Below are 15,470 nucleotides of genomic sequence, written 5' to 3' on the forward strand. Positions count from 1 at the left end.
AAGAAGCAGCAGGTTACCTCATCAGCAGCTAGGAAAGGAGGAATATAAATAAAAAAGGAGAAGGACGACAGCCTCTGCATAGTGACAGAGAGGATAACTTAAATACTAAGGCGTTTGTTAAAATTTCAGCCAGGAAAAAAAAATAATAAAATAAAAAATAAAATTTCAGCCAGGAGATCAGGTAATTAACATTGACTTAAATGCCACCAAAGCTTTCCAAGGTACCCGCTACCTTTGAGACATTTTTCTCTCCTTGCCTCTCTGTTCAATGACATTAAAAAGCTCAAGAGAAAGAAGAGTTCAGGAAAGGTGTGAAAGTCCCCGAAACGTGACCAAGCCATTGGCCCAGCAGGGAGGACCCACTGCTGGCTAGAGAAGTGAGGAGGAGAGAGGAGAGAGAGGAGAGGAAGGAAGCCCCCAGCCATGGCAGGCTGGTCGTGGGGTCCTTCTCCTGACACTGATGGGGCACGGGACATGGCACGATTCACTGCACTTCTCTGAGTGAGAGGACAGCTCCCCGAAAGCATCCTGCATCGGAGCTAGAGATACTGGTAAGCTCCACAGAGGTGTGCAGCTTCTCCCTGTAGGCTGTCTATAGGGGCCAGGAAGGCTCTATGTTTTTTTTTTTAAACCAGCGAAAGTTGTACCCGGGAGGAGTCTGGAAGCAGCAGCATATCATATGGACACTTCAAATTTCACACATTGAGACTTGGCCCCGAGACCCAGAGGCAGGCATGGCCAATGGATCCTGGTGGCAACCCCAGAGGGAATCCAGACTGGGTGTGTAGGAAGGGCAGCACGTGCTCCTGTAAGGATCCTCACCCAGCAGGGCTTCCTTTGTACCCCTGCCACAGAAACTGCCTTGCAGTTCTTAGAGCTTGGGGCCTACCTATATTTTACAAATAAAATACAGAGGTTATATTCAAGGTATTACCTTGCTTGAGAACTTTTACAGAGAGAACCTAGTAAAGGAGTACTTTTGTACCCATTTCTACTATAACTTCAAAAACAAAGAGCTGCCCCCAGAAAACAAAACAAAACAAAAACAAACTCTGTTGTGAAGCATCTTGATAAAAGTTTGTGAGACCTGCCTTTAGTTAAGAGTCGGTCAGTTGGCACTTGTGAAGCACACACGCATTAAGGGTCTATCACAGGCTGGATGTTATGTAAGGCTCTAAAAGCAGAAAGGCGCTCGCCCTCTCTCTCATCTCTTCCAACTGTCACGTCCCACAGGTGTCACTCCAACTCCAGGGTGCTCACAGCCGACAGCCTAGAGAGCAGCTCTTAAGGAATACGCACTAGAAGGAAGAACCCAAAAGAACAGCTGCAAAATGGAAACCTACATTTGTGTCCGATCCTACTCAGGAATCATTCATTCGTGTGGCTTCTCAGTGCAGTGCCTTTGTTAAAACCCGGTCCTAAGAACTCAACCCTAACACAGAAAGAAGGCAGCGTGAGGGGCTACATGGATAGTGACACTCTTTGCTGAACCAAGAGCCACAACCAGCCCCTCCAATCCCCATGTGCTTTGACACCAGGCTTCCTCCACTATGTATCTCCAGGTTTCTCAAAGTCTGAGGGTACCGCCGAGGTCAAAATCCAATGCTGGAAGAGACTTTTTCTACTGGGCACTTTTCAAACATCATTTTTGCACACAGAAGCTTTTATAAGCTGCCATACAAAAAAACTGAGAACTCTGTGAATGTCAAATAATACATTTTAAGTACATTTCGGCACAATCAAAATATAAGGCAGCCACTTAAAAGGATTATGTAGATCGACCTTCATATAAAACATTGTGTTTTATAAATATTAAAAATGTTATTGTAGAAGTATTTGAAGCCTATATTAATGTAAATGTAGAAAAAAACCAGAATATTCATGAAGAAGTTCATAATGACACATCCCTGTGTAGTAAGATAGTGAATGATTTCATTTTTTCCTTTTCTTTTGATTTCCTAAACTTCTAAGACAACCATTTACCACTCAAAAACAAAGGATTCTTTACATTCCCTATTGCTGAAAGTCATTGCACTCACAAACGTCTTCTTGCTTCACTGTCAAAAAAAATTGTTTTAAGCTTTTATTTATTTATTCATGAGAGACAGAGAGAGAGAGAGAGAGAGAGGCAGAGACACAGGCAGAGGGAGAAGCAGGCTCCATGCAGGGAGCCCGACGTGGGATTCGATCCCGGGTCTCCAGGATCAGGCCCCCAGGCCGGAGGCGGCGCTAAACCGCTGAGCCACCCGGGCTGCCCCCCTACAAAAAAAAATTTTTTTTTAAAGGGACTTTATCCCCCCATGAATGGTTTTTCCTTCTCCCATTTTGCTTTCCTTATATTATCAAATTCTTCTTAATATAAATCCCCCTTCCTTTAGCATGTTTACCAGCAGAAGGGTTTCATATATGTCCAAGGCCTACACCCTCCACCACTCTGTATCACCTACCCTTATCCCAACTCCCCATCCATATACCACTGGATTAACACTGGAAGACCCAGTCTCCAGTCTATGGTACTAGCTCTGTAACCACAGAAAACCGTTACTTAACATCTCCCATCTCTCTTTTTCATCTGTGGGCAGCAAACATAGGACGAAAGGAAAAATGAAATCAGGCATGTGATGTGACAGTGCGTTTAAAATTATAAAACCGTGGGGCTCCTGGATGGCTCGGTTGGTTAAGCGTCTGCCTTAGCTCAGGTCATGATCCTAGGATCCTGGGATCGAGCCCCCAAGTTAGGTTGGTAGTAGGGAGTCTGCTGCTTCTCCTTATGCCTTTGCCTCTGCTTGTACTCTCCCCTCTTCTATCTAATAAACAAATAAAATCTTAAAAAACCCACAAAATTATAAAGCTGCTATTTGCAATATCTGTAAAATATTTTCAGGTATTCCCATCACAATATTTAATGATGAATTTATCAGGAAATATTGTTTAAAAAATATTTACATGAGGGGCCCCTGGGTGGTACAGTCAGTTAAGCATCAGACTCTTGGTATCAGCTCAGGGTTGTGAGATGGAGCCTCACATTGGGCTCTAAGCTCAGCGAGGAGTCTGCTAAAGCCTCTTTCTCCCTCTCCCTCTGCCTCTGCCCCTCTCTATGCTCACTTTCTCTGAAATAAATCTTTAAAAAAATACATATTTACATGATATTTAGTAAGAGGTCAGCTGAATGTAACCATCCTAAGAGTTTCTTACTGCACCCAAAATAGAACTGAATAGAGAGCATGGCCAGAGAGAGTCAAGTGGGGAAGAGCGAAGACCAGCGTGTTAAACAGTCTGAAGTTCAACACCTGGTCTGCTACTTCTGTGCTGTGTAGTATTGGACAAACTACCCCTATGACTTTGCACCTCAATCTCCTTATCTGTAAAATGTCAGTAACGACAGAATTGATGTTGTGGAGGTTCTATGATGATACAGATAAAGCATAAACAGTGCTTATCTCAGTGCCTGGTACATAGTAGGATGTTCACCTTTTTGAAGGTTCTCACTTCAAAGCCAAGATGTGCAGCTATGACTCCAATTCTCAGAGGGAAGGAATTTACCAAAAAAAAAAAAAAAAAAAAAATCCAAAAAATTAAGTACGATGCCAAAATATTCTTAACATTAAACAACTGTTTTTCTAAATAACTTGGTGCCCACATAATAATGCATACGACTCTGCTATACCACAAATGTGATCTTGTCAGAAATAATTTAAGTCTGATAAGGCAGTTTCCAAAGACCACAGCCTAACATTGCCCCTGGATACAACCTAACCATTACTTTTCTTGAATTTGGATGTTAAAAAGATAAATAAATAAACACCAGTTACTGCGGGAACAAGTAACCAAAGATAACATTCAGACAAAAGGGTTCTCACCTTCCTTTAACTACCCATAGCTCTTCTTTCATCTGTTTCCTTATTGCCTTTATCCCTTTCTACCTTGTGTTAGAGTCATTTCAGCGGGGTCTGATCTCTCCGCCTACACAGTAAGCTCTTTGAGTGCAGAAACCCTGTCTTACTCATCTCTGGATTTTCAACAAAGCCTTGCACAAAGAAAGCCATAAATAAGCAGTTTGTTGGGGGAAAAAATGTGCCTGAAAGGACTGCCACAATTGAACACTATACCCACACTATTTAACTTTTGGGGAAAAATTAATCAAGCCTCCCAACCACTTGACTAGTAAAAATTATGCAATTAACCCAATTTTACAGGCTAGAGAACCATTTAAGAATTCTAATTCCCCTTGAATGATGATAATGTAAAATTAGAGTTCATAGTGATGCTAAAATAGTGATCAACATTGTTTTTATTAGCTTCAGCTTTCTTTATGAAATTATGATTTTCTAAGTCTATACCAATAGCTAAATTCACCTCTTAATAGAGAAATTAAAATAATAAGTCAGATTAGGCAATATTGTCATACTAAAGGATTTTTATCAAAATAAATTATTCTAGAGATCCTTTCCTACAAGCAGGAAAATAGTTTTGTTAGGGTCTTTAATTGGCCCTTCAAGGTGTAATAATAATGCTACCTAATAATGAGGTACATTTGTTATGAGCAAATTGATGGGCTATGCCCTCCCAGAGCATCTGTATGTGGCAACTGTCACGGTTGCTTTCAGCAAAACTTTAACTGTAATCCATAGGGCTGAGCTGTCAAAGCATGAACAGCATCTACACAAAGGAATTAACAATTTAACTGATAAGTCATTTTTTCCAAATCACTGAGCCTGGTTCTCAAAAACATATGTTTTACATCAAATACATGACTATTTTGTTTTATGAAAAATATGAAAAATATACTAATGGCAAAATATTTGTACAATATTCAACAATATTTGTACAATGTTCAACTCAGATCAGAAATTATAGTATCATCTACTGACAGTATATAGATTATGAGATGGCCTACTTCAGATCTTTCTCCTAGATGTGTTTAAGGGGATTTCCTTATGTTGTGCCTTGCTACTCAAGTTTTTTTTTTTTTTTTTTTTTTTGCTACTCAAGTTTTTTGATAACACAGATGACACTACCATAGCTACAATTGGCAAGAAAACATTTACATAAAAGTACCCAAAAGAAAAAAAGAAAAATCTACTTTTTAAACTATCTCCAGCATTTAACACTGAGACCCAAGGTCTAACCCTTTTGCTCCAGCCTTAAACACAGCAGGTCAGTTTTAAGAACAAGGTAAAGCAACAGTGTATTTTTTTTTTCAAGGAAGAAATTAGCTTTCACCTCTTCAGTCTTTTGCCTAGGGTTGCCAGAAATGAATGGAAAAACAAATATATTATTGTAGCTACCATGTATTTGTCTTCTCTTACAGAATGTGACCTTTTGAGCAGTAAAACATTTCCCACTTTCCTGCTTACAAAATGAAGGGGAAGCTTACCTGGCATCTGGAGCTGGGGTAGGAGGGAGAAGGAAGCCATATTCCTTGCAGTTAAGTCTATAAGATGCTATGTCAAAAAGAAGTCAGAATGACCTTTTCCAAGAGGTAAGAAGGCAGCTACCCATATGGCATTAGTTAAGGATTGATGACAGGCTGGCTTAAATGCAAGTCTCTACCCACTAGCTGGTGGAACACAATACACATAAATGTTATGCCCAGATGGCCACAGGGAATAAAGACAAGCATACTATTTCTCAATAAGATAGCCCACACATTGGAATCACTGGTCTAGCCAAAGAAGGGGAGTATATTTTTGTATGTATGTGTGTTTATTTACCTATGTGTGTACACATATATCAGAATCTTGATGTGTAAAGAAATGAGAAGGGTACAAAACGAGGCAGCACGGAGTTTCTAATCTGATAAACACTGGCCAGAACAATCCTCCAGCTCCCTCTCATGTGGGCTGCTCTATGGGAGGCAGTTTATCTGGGCCCAGACAGGGATCACATGACCTCAAGGAAATAGGGAATTCCCAAACAGGAAATGGAGAATGAAGAAATCGTATGGCAAGGATCAACAACAGGTTGTTGGTGGCAGGGCTTTGATTCTTGAAGAGCATGTCATTTTGGAGGTTTCTAAGAGAAGGACATTGGACCTATGAGGGAGTGCTCGTGGTGAGAAGGGGCAGGTGACTATCGAGTTGCACACAGGAGATCACTGAGGCCATTCCATCACCCACATTTGCCGACGACTTAAACAGTGATTCTAAAACTGGGGCCCATGGGTATGCTCACAGACTCCTCTATGAATGTTTTCAAATGTTGTGTTTCTGTGTTAATTATAATCAATATCTCTCTTTCTCTGTCTCTCTCTCTCTCTGTCTCTTTCTCTCTCTCTCACACACACACACAGATTTATATTCTGGGACATCAGGTTAAGTCCATTTCAGGGATCAAGCTACCAGTTCCACTTTAAAGTCACACTCACTAGCCTCAAGTGATCGCTGGTGTAACCTGCTCATCCCACCACATCTCCCTGTAAACTGATTCTCCAGCTCTCCTACACAATTCTTTCATCTCCCAAACCTCAAACTTCTTTCCCTTCCTCACTTTCAACTGATCACACTCCTTATCTTATGGAGAAAATACAAACAATGGAAGAGGACTTCTGGCTTCACATAGCCGCACTCCTCAATCTCCTTGCACATCTGCCTGCCCTTCCATGTGGTGGCTGCGCTCGCTGTCCGACAGGGGACTTTCTCCATTCCTCTAAGACTCACCTGCTTGGATGGCTGGATATCATCCTGTCCCATCCATCCTAGGACACAAGTCTTACAATGTCCCCTCCCTCATTCCGTGTGTCTTTCCCATTAACTTATAAACAATGCCTTTTTAAAAATGACTCTCTGTACTCCATATTTTCATTGGGCTATTACCCCATTTCTCTGCTCCCCTGGAACAGTAACTGTTAAGAATTACCTGTACTAACAAGTAATCTATTCATGCTGTCTCGTGTCCTCACCTGCCACTCTGTCCTGAATCCAGTTCACTTAGGCTTTTGTCCCCAACACTCCACCAAAGCAAGTCTTGCCAAGGTCAAGAATGCACCGCATTTTGCCAAATACGATGTGAATTCTCAGTTCCTATTGTCCTTCACCTATGAATACCAATTGCTACAGCTCTTGCCTCTTGCCTGTCTTGAGACATTTCCTCTGTTCGGTCTGCAGGACCGCCTTTCTCTCCTCTACCTCACCAGCCTCTTCTTCCCAATCTGTTGACTGCTCCTCATCCATGTACCACCTGAGAGTGTGCTAGAAAACCTGTCTTATCTTCATTCACTCCTAGGTGATTTCCATCTAATTTCATAGCTTTAAATACCATAAGCACCAACAATTCTCAAATTATTATCTCTAGCCCAGAATGAAATCTCCCGTGAAATCTAGACTCTTGCACCCAAATGTCTACTTGACATCACATACATGTCCACTAGATAATCCAAGCTCGATACTTCTGGAATTGAATTCTTGATTACACACAAACCTGCAGTCCCAACTCTCTTCTCCTCCATTCACCCATATTTTCAGGCCCAAAACCTTGAGTAGTAATCTTTGAGTTCTCTCTCCATCCAGAATTCAACAATTTTTTGCCACTTCCATTACTCCCTGCCCTGGTCCAGGTCACATCATAGCTCTCTGCAAGGCTGCAACAGCCTGCCAATGGGCTCTGCGCTTCTACCCTAAATGGTCTCTGTATGGTCTAGCCTCCATAATTCAATCACACTGCTTGTTTTAAAATGTAACTCAGGCTCACAAATCTCTAATGGTTTCCCACCAACAGTGAAGTCCTCAGTCTTCACCACAGACTAGATGGCCCTACATGATTCAGCCTTGGCTAACTCTCTGGCCTGATCCCGTAACCCCTTTGGGTCACAGTGTTTCCCTGGCTGTTTTTATAGTTGCTTATAACATGCTCCCTGCTCAGAATCTTTACAATCACCATTTGCTCTGCCTGGAATTCCTTTGCTGCAAACAATCTCATGGCTTAATTCTTCACATCTGTCAGGTGTCTGCTCAAATACTACTTTGAGAGACCTTTTGTGGTAGGCAGGATTCTTTGATGGTCTCCAGTACCGCTGTCCCCTGGTGTACGTGCCCCACATAATCCTCTCCCCCTGGGTGTGAACAAGACCTTTGCTGTCACTCCCATGCCTAAGTTAATGTGATACAGCAAAGGTAAAGCGATTTTGTAGATGTAATTCAAGTTCCAAAGCAGGTGATTTTGATTAATGTAGATGGGACTGGCCTAATCCAGTGAAAAACCTTTAACAGAGGGACTGAGCCCTTGAAGGGAGGGAGATGGCTTCCTCCTTCTGCCCTTGAAAAAGGCAAAGCCGTGCTGTGAACTGTGTGCGTAACGGGTGGTCTATAGGAGCCAAAGACCTCAGTCCACAAATGCCAGAAACTGAGTTTTGCCAACACCCAAATTAGTTGGAAGACGACCTCAAGCTCCAGATGAGCATGCCTTCATTGCAGTGTTGTGAGACATAGCCGAGAGACCGTTTAAGCTGTGCCCAGACTTCTGAGCTACTAAAACGGAGATAATGGGTGTTGTTTTAAGCCACTCAATTTGTGGTAACTTATTATACAACAGGAGAAAGCTATTATGCCTTAATACAGACTAGCACTCCCAGACTTTCTTTCCTCCTGACTGATGTAGATTTTCCTGCAGAGTACTTGGTTTATCATGTAACTAATATGAATACTTGAATTATTTCCTCTCCCTGCCTCCAGAGTGTACATTCCTAGAAGGCAAGAAATTTAAATTTGTCTTTTTCCTCCCACTGTTGCATCATAGCCCCTAGACAGTGCAATGCACATAGCAGGTACTTAAATAAATGCTTACAGAACGAATGACTAGATTCGCTGCTTACATTTATGTCAGCACACGGTGACCACAAAAACTTAACAGCATTTAACTCATAATTTTAAAAGGTTATTTCTCAAAGTATGGAAACCAAGTATGTATCTTGAGAGATTCCTTAGAGGAATCCAAGACTGCCCTTAGAGGAAACCAAGTATGTATCTTGAGAGATTCGAGAGTTATCAAATATGAAAAAAAAAATGGTTTAAATGTTTTACCTTGAAAACATTTAGGGAAAAAAAATGTATACAATTAGGCATGAACATATACTTACCAAAAGTCATGCTAATTTCTAAAAATAAAAATTCATCTTTATTTTTTGGAAGTATTTCCAGGTAGTTAGATTCAGAAAAAAAATCATCGGTAGGTCTTAATTTCAGTCATAATTTAAAGGGATCCTTTTATAGATATCCCTCTGAGTAGTTAGCTAAATATCCACTAAAAAGCAGTAAAGTCAATAGGATTTGTTTCTGGTTGAGCAACTATACCAAAAAAAATAACTCACTAATTTTTGAAAGCCATGTAGAAAGTGAGTGGTATCCAAAAGATGCCAGAAGCCTCTGTTGAAGTGTTGAACATGTTAAATAAATGTTGTGGATAAAGACGTAAAAGACAGGCTCGTCAGATGGGCAACAGACACATATCCAAACATAACTAATATGCAACCCTGACAATCATGAGTGAAACATGGATGGGATGGGGGGACAGCAGGCAATGGGTCAAAACCAACAGGTTCACTATTATAGTGACAAATGCTAAGACATACAGAGTGAGTTTTTGTTTTTAAAGATTTTATTTATTTATTCATGATAGACATAAAGAGAGAGAGAGAGAGGCAGAGACACAGGCAGAGAGAGAAGCAGGCTCCATGCAGGGAGCCTGACATGGGACTCGATCCCGGGTCTCCAGGATCCCACCCTGGGCCAAAGGCAGGCGTCAAACTGCTACGCCACCAGGGATCCCCCGAGTGAGTTTTAAAACATAAGTTGTAGTTCAAATTAGGCTTGATAGCCCTTCAAGTGGAAATAACAAAGTCAGAGGTTTTGTTTGGCTGTTAGGTCATGCTAGATCGGTCTCCAAGATGCATGGCTATTTCAAAAGGCAATGGAAATTTAGGCTGATTTAGGAGAAATACAGATTGTGAACAGGGAAGAAAAAAAAAAAAATCACATAATCTTACCATTGTATTCTAGCCTGCTAAGGCCATATCTGGAGGTCGGCATTTAAATGCGGGTGCTACAACATTACACTGGAAAGTGACTCCATGAAGAAAGTTCTGAGGTCAAATAGGTCTTAGAGTACACCAACTTACATTCCTTCCCTGCAAAAAGTCTTAGAACCTCTAGTATGTTAATATCCCTTGTGAGCTCCAAAATGAAGTGTGTACGTATGTGTGTGTACAGGTAGATGGACACTATGCACTGTTCCTTAGCTTATTTGAAGGTGGACCCTTTCTGTAGGAAGATATGTAGGACTAGGGATCTAAGCCACAAACTCAGGAAGAAACCATCCAGGCCCGTGAGGAACAAGGTAACAAAAGCCAGTACAGACTATTTGTCAATAAAGGTGAACAGCCAGGATTGTAAGGAGGATATAGAAGCATGTTATGAGAAGCAAGGCTTACTTGTACTGTTTTGCCTAGGAAAAAAGGAATAAGTCTTATAAAACTACAAATGACTCTAGAAAAACCAGGGGATGCGCTTGTTCTATACTGTTCTAGTACCTAAAGCAAAACAGTACCTGGAGGTAAGGCTCAGGAACATCTATGTGTTTTAAAACACTCTCCAGAAGAGAGTGAAAGTCTTCATCCAGAGAACCTGGTATCTGCTCTCAAGGTCAGAATTTGAGCCCATAAGAGCCCAGAATAGGAAGATTGGTTGAATCTCTCAAGGAAGAAGGTGAACCATGACAAAGTGTTATAGAATCACAGGAACGATTCAGGCAAAAAGAGCTCAAGTACACACAGAGGCCGAGTAGATACCCAGCACACCACAGAAGAAAAAAATTCCTGCTTACATAAAGTAGGAGGCTGGATGACAGGACTCTGAGGGTCACTCCCAACACCACACACTCGAGTGGGCTGGACGGTAACCTCCAGTCTCGCTCACGGCTCTATCTCAGGAACACACACAGAGCTCGGCCCAGCGATTTTATCATACATATTGGTGGAATGAATAAATAAATGAACATGTGAAAAGTAAGTGAAAGTAGCACCTGGTTCCAAAGTCCAACAAGAAAGGAATGGGCTACTTTGTTCTTTGGATAATTGCAAATTTGTTCTTCGCATAATTGCAAATCGTAATCAAGGCTACTTTCAAATATAAGGAAAGGAGTCTCTCATAATAATTTTACTTCTTGACTGGAAACTCATCTCTGAATTAAATCACGCCGAGGCTTGCTGTGCAGTTCCCCTGGTAAGCGTGTGAAAACACACGGCAGATTGTAAATGACCATCAGAAGGAAGGGGTGATTATGGTCACGATTATCCACCCTGACAGACCAGGAGCACTCAGATGGCTGGAAACCGACCTTGAAGACGAAGCCCCTTGTTTATAGCCGCGGCTCTGAAAATGGTCCATCAGCCATATGTTTTATTTGTTGAATTGTCAAAGGAGAACACATGTGTAACTTACTTTAAAACACCTTCAAAAATGTGATGGTATCCTGACTAACCTGGTGACTTAAGCTGTTTAAGTGGAAGCAAGTGTGTCTTCAGACACCATATTCTCAACAAAGAATCCACATCTAGATGAACTTTACAATTTAGAAGTCCATGAAACAGAAAGAACTTTCGTTCACTAGATACAGAGCCTGCACTGTCAGGCACCATACTTGTATCCATTTCCTAGAAGACTGAGGGTTCTTTCAAAATACATCTGTCATTTCTCCACAGTAGCTGATCAAACCTGCCACTGAGAAATGTTCTGAACAGGCAACTTGTAGTACAAGCATGGTTTATTTCTGTCACACTGACTGCCAAAGTGTGAAAGAAACTCATTAAAAATCTCTTACTGTGATCTTACATTGTAAAAAAAATTTTTTAAACGGGAAAAAAAGCCCAAGAAAGAAAAGGCAAGGAAAAAAACTTAATGAAGGGTACACTGAGCCTGCAGACACACTCATCTGATGCTTTCGTTCTTATTCTTCTTTAGTAAGCAATTAGAATAGAACAATTAGCCCTGGGAATAATACCGCATACACTAGCTGTTTGGCGAAATCAAGTAAGCTAACAATTTTATTTTATGCTAATATTATGAAAAGTTAATGAAGGAGATAAGAATATTGTACTATAGCAAAAGCAATATAAAATAAACAGTATTATTTACCTTAATCTTAAAACGAGGTTCACAGCACAAGAAGTTTCTCTATAGTCTTCACTAGCATTGGGTAGGCCCTTTAAAAAACAAAACCGCAAACACTGTTATAAACTCAGAAAAACAAATGAATAAAATCATTTTATCCCTTGATTCACACGACCCTTTCTGGAAATTTCCAAACCAGGTCTTTATGCATGGCAGGTCCTGTGTGGCCACGTAACACCTCAAAGTGAAGGCTGGAATATTGCCTAATTCCCATCCCAGCTGGAGAGCCAAATGTTTCAAGCAGAAAACCTCAGTTGTAGGGTGGGTCCTATGAACAAGGGGTATAAGCTGAAGTCCAATGAAGAAGGGTCAGCTCTCTTAAAGGGGCATCCCGCTGGGACCTGGGGATGTGCAAAGGTCGAGCACCTTAACCCCAGAGGAGGCAGAGGGAGGTGGGATCCAGTTGATTAGGCCACTGTTCATCTTCCCCGTCTTTCTTACCTAGAACCTCTTTCCTTAAAAATAGATCATAAACCTCAAATGCCTCTACTCCACAGCCCCTCCCTACTCCTACAAATCCCTGGACAGTAGACCTTCCCTCGGGAGTAGAAGAAGAGAGATTTTAGGTCAAGACTTGGTTCTGCCACTGACCAGACATGCAACCATGAGCAAGTCATTCTCTGAACCTCTTTTCCCCACTTATGACGTGGGGATATTACCAGTCTCAAAAGTTTGCTGGAAGAATAAATAATGTATATGACAATGATTTAGCAACTATAATTGATATAATACAAGTTGTCCTAATCCTCTTTCCCTCATTCTATTGGCCTTCTGACAAATTATCATTCCTAACTTGCCTTTTGTCATTCAACCAGTCCCCTCAGTTTACCTCAAGTTGTTTTACGGAGTTGCCTGTTAGAGTAAAAAGACCTGAACCGAATCCTGGCTCTGCCTCCAACCAGTTATACAACCTTGCATGAGCCACTTAGCCTCTTCAAGTCTATGTTTCCTCAGCTACAAAATAAGGGACAAGGACTAGATGTCTGACTCCAGGCTTCCCGCAACCATGAAATCCCATCATTCTCTCCGCAGTTTACGGCTGCTTTCATCAGCACACAACAGGTAGGATGAAAATGAATTTATCAATGGATATGCAGATCTGAGGGACAAAGATGTGATCCCAAGGCTGGTGATGCTTGATAGTATTATGACTTTGAGAACAAAAGGGCTTGCCTATGAATTATACAACAAAACCAGAACAAGGGCCTGAACTCTGGTACTATGCCCGTGTCCCTCCCCTGAATTGCTCAGCACCCTGAATCAGCATCCAACATAACTCATGGCATATGCTTTCCATCATATGACTTTTAATATAAATGCATTCCACAGTCCCTGGACTTTTACTTTTACAAGGCAAGTTGTAGAGATAAATTGGCCCATAAATTCAATGATAAAAGAATTATGAAAACAGGTTGTAGAAATCCAACAGGGAGCCAAAAAGAAAAGACTATCAATTAACTCTACAGTTTTGTGGCTAGAATCTAACAGAATGGGGAGTCATTTTCTTTCCTTATTTCACACAGTACCAACAATTTCAGAAGCAGTCTGGTAATCAATCCTTGCTTTTGAACCTATCATTTAAAGGTTGGAGGTTCTGAAAATCATGGTCAAGAGTAACAGTACTCTTTTCTCCATACCTATTAAAAAAAATAAATAAATAAAAGAGTTTACAAGCCCCAAATCTGATGGACTGCCCTGAAACTGTCTATCTTCTGAAAATGTTGTTTTTTTTTTCTAATAATAGGTCTACAAATCATCTCAAACGTAAATGACTAGTGGAAAAACATACCTGAGAGTCCTGCACAGAGAGGGACTGTATTTGCTCGGGTATACTGCTGGCATTCACCGCCATCTGTTAAGAGAGCCACCGTTACAGTACTTAAGGCAACCAAAATGAGACATTAAGGTCAGTGTGGTTACACTAAGTCCCAATTATCAGAGACAATTTTACAGAAGTAATTTTAAAGCAGTTTTTCCCAAAGTGTGGCCCTTTGACTACCTTCATTGGAATCACCTAGGACACACAGTAAAGATTCCTGGGCCCCACTAGCCTATGATTCAGAATTTCATGGAGATGAGAAAGAATGCATATCTTTAACAAGTGCCCTGGGCGATCCTAATGCTTTCAGAGAGCCACTGAGCTAAAGTGAAAAGGCATGGACTATTTGATATTTTAAATCTGGTAACAGGAAGATGCTCTAGGACCATTTGTTCTTGTCACAGAATTTCGTCTAAAGTTAAAGGTCTTCAATGAAAGGATGTTAGGATTAGCAACCTTTAATCATTACTTGACCTTTAATCATTACTTTGAACAATTTATTCACTGGATTTAAAAAATATATAAGGGTAGCTGGACTTTTAAAGCACATTTCCCCCAAAGAAACGCCAAACTGATAGGTTATTTTTTCTCTCGAGTTGGAAATCCAACCCTAACGTGGTACCAAAAGTATTTTTGCCTCAACCCTTACTTTTGTGAACTCTTGTGCCCTCAAACAAAACTTGAAAGACCAAAAAGAAAAAAAACAAGAGGAACAGCAATGATAATGAAAAATATATATTATTTTCTAAAACTACTATCGATTCTAAAAATAATCGGAAGTAAAAAAAAAAATAATCGGAAGTCATCAGAAATTTTTCATAAGTTTTCTAAAGTTGAAGACGTAAAATTCTTACTCTCTGGGCTTCCTCAAAATAGCTATGTTAGTAATGAAGTAAGAGGGGGAAGTGTACTAATGTCTGCAGTTTACCTTGAAATGCATCTAAAAAATGAAGATGGACTCAGATGGATAAACAGATGTGCACGTGATAAAGCATAGTAATGGTAGGATATAGGGGGAGGTATGTGGCTGTTCACTATACAACACTTTTAATGTTGCTATATATTTGAAATTTTTCATAGTAAAATGTTGGGGGAAAATGATTATATAAGAAGAAACAACCTGTATTCTTTAACCAGCCAGAGGACCTGGGCCTACACCAAAGGATCCCTTATAAAGAACCCTTCATGCTGACTGATCCCACAATCTCCATTAAGGCTTGAGGTACAACCAAAAGCCACATCAGCACTTACAGAATATTCTAACCTTTAGTCAAAAGACTACTCTAAACTGAAAATCCTTAATGGCATTTACTAGAGATGAAAACGTCTCCTCCTCCGAGGAAGGTCCCATTTTCTGCCCTGCTTCCTTACTAGGCCATCATCAGGATGGAAAGCTGGCTAACCAGACTGGGGGCTGGATCCCCAAGTTCCCTGGTGCTGCCTCACTCTGTAGGAGCAACCCTGCACCTAGCAAAGGGACTAGCCTCTGC

The 15,470-nt window shown here is 40.8% G+C and overlaps 1 protein-coding gene across 8 annotated transcripts in view; it reads right to left on the reverse strand.

Moving 5' to 3' along the window:
- Window positions 1–15,470, reverse strand: part of STK39 (serine/threonine kinase 39) — a 291,605-nt gene that overhangs the window by 101,299 nt on the left and 174,836 nt on the right. For all 8 annotated transcript variants that reach the window (XM_038584733.1, XM_038584728.1, XM_038584731.1 and 5 more), the window contains 2 exons: window positions 13,951–14,013; window positions 12,126–12,193 (listed from right to left, as the gene is read on the reverse strand). In XM_038584733.1, coding sequence (XP_038440661.1) covers window positions 12,126–12,193; window positions 13,951–14,013 — 131 coding nt within the window. The remainder of the gene's footprint in view (window positions 1–12,125; window positions 12,194–13,950; window positions 14,014–15,470) is intronic.

The sequence above is a fragment of the Canis lupus genome, chromosome 36, assembly GCF_011100685.1.
Source record: "Canis lupus familiaris isolate Mischka breed German Shepherd chromosome 36, alternate assembly UU_Cfam_GSD_1.0, whole genome shotgun sequence".
Taxonomy (NCBI): Eukaryota; Metazoa; Chordata; class Mammalia; order Carnivora; family Canidae; genus Canis; species Canis lupus.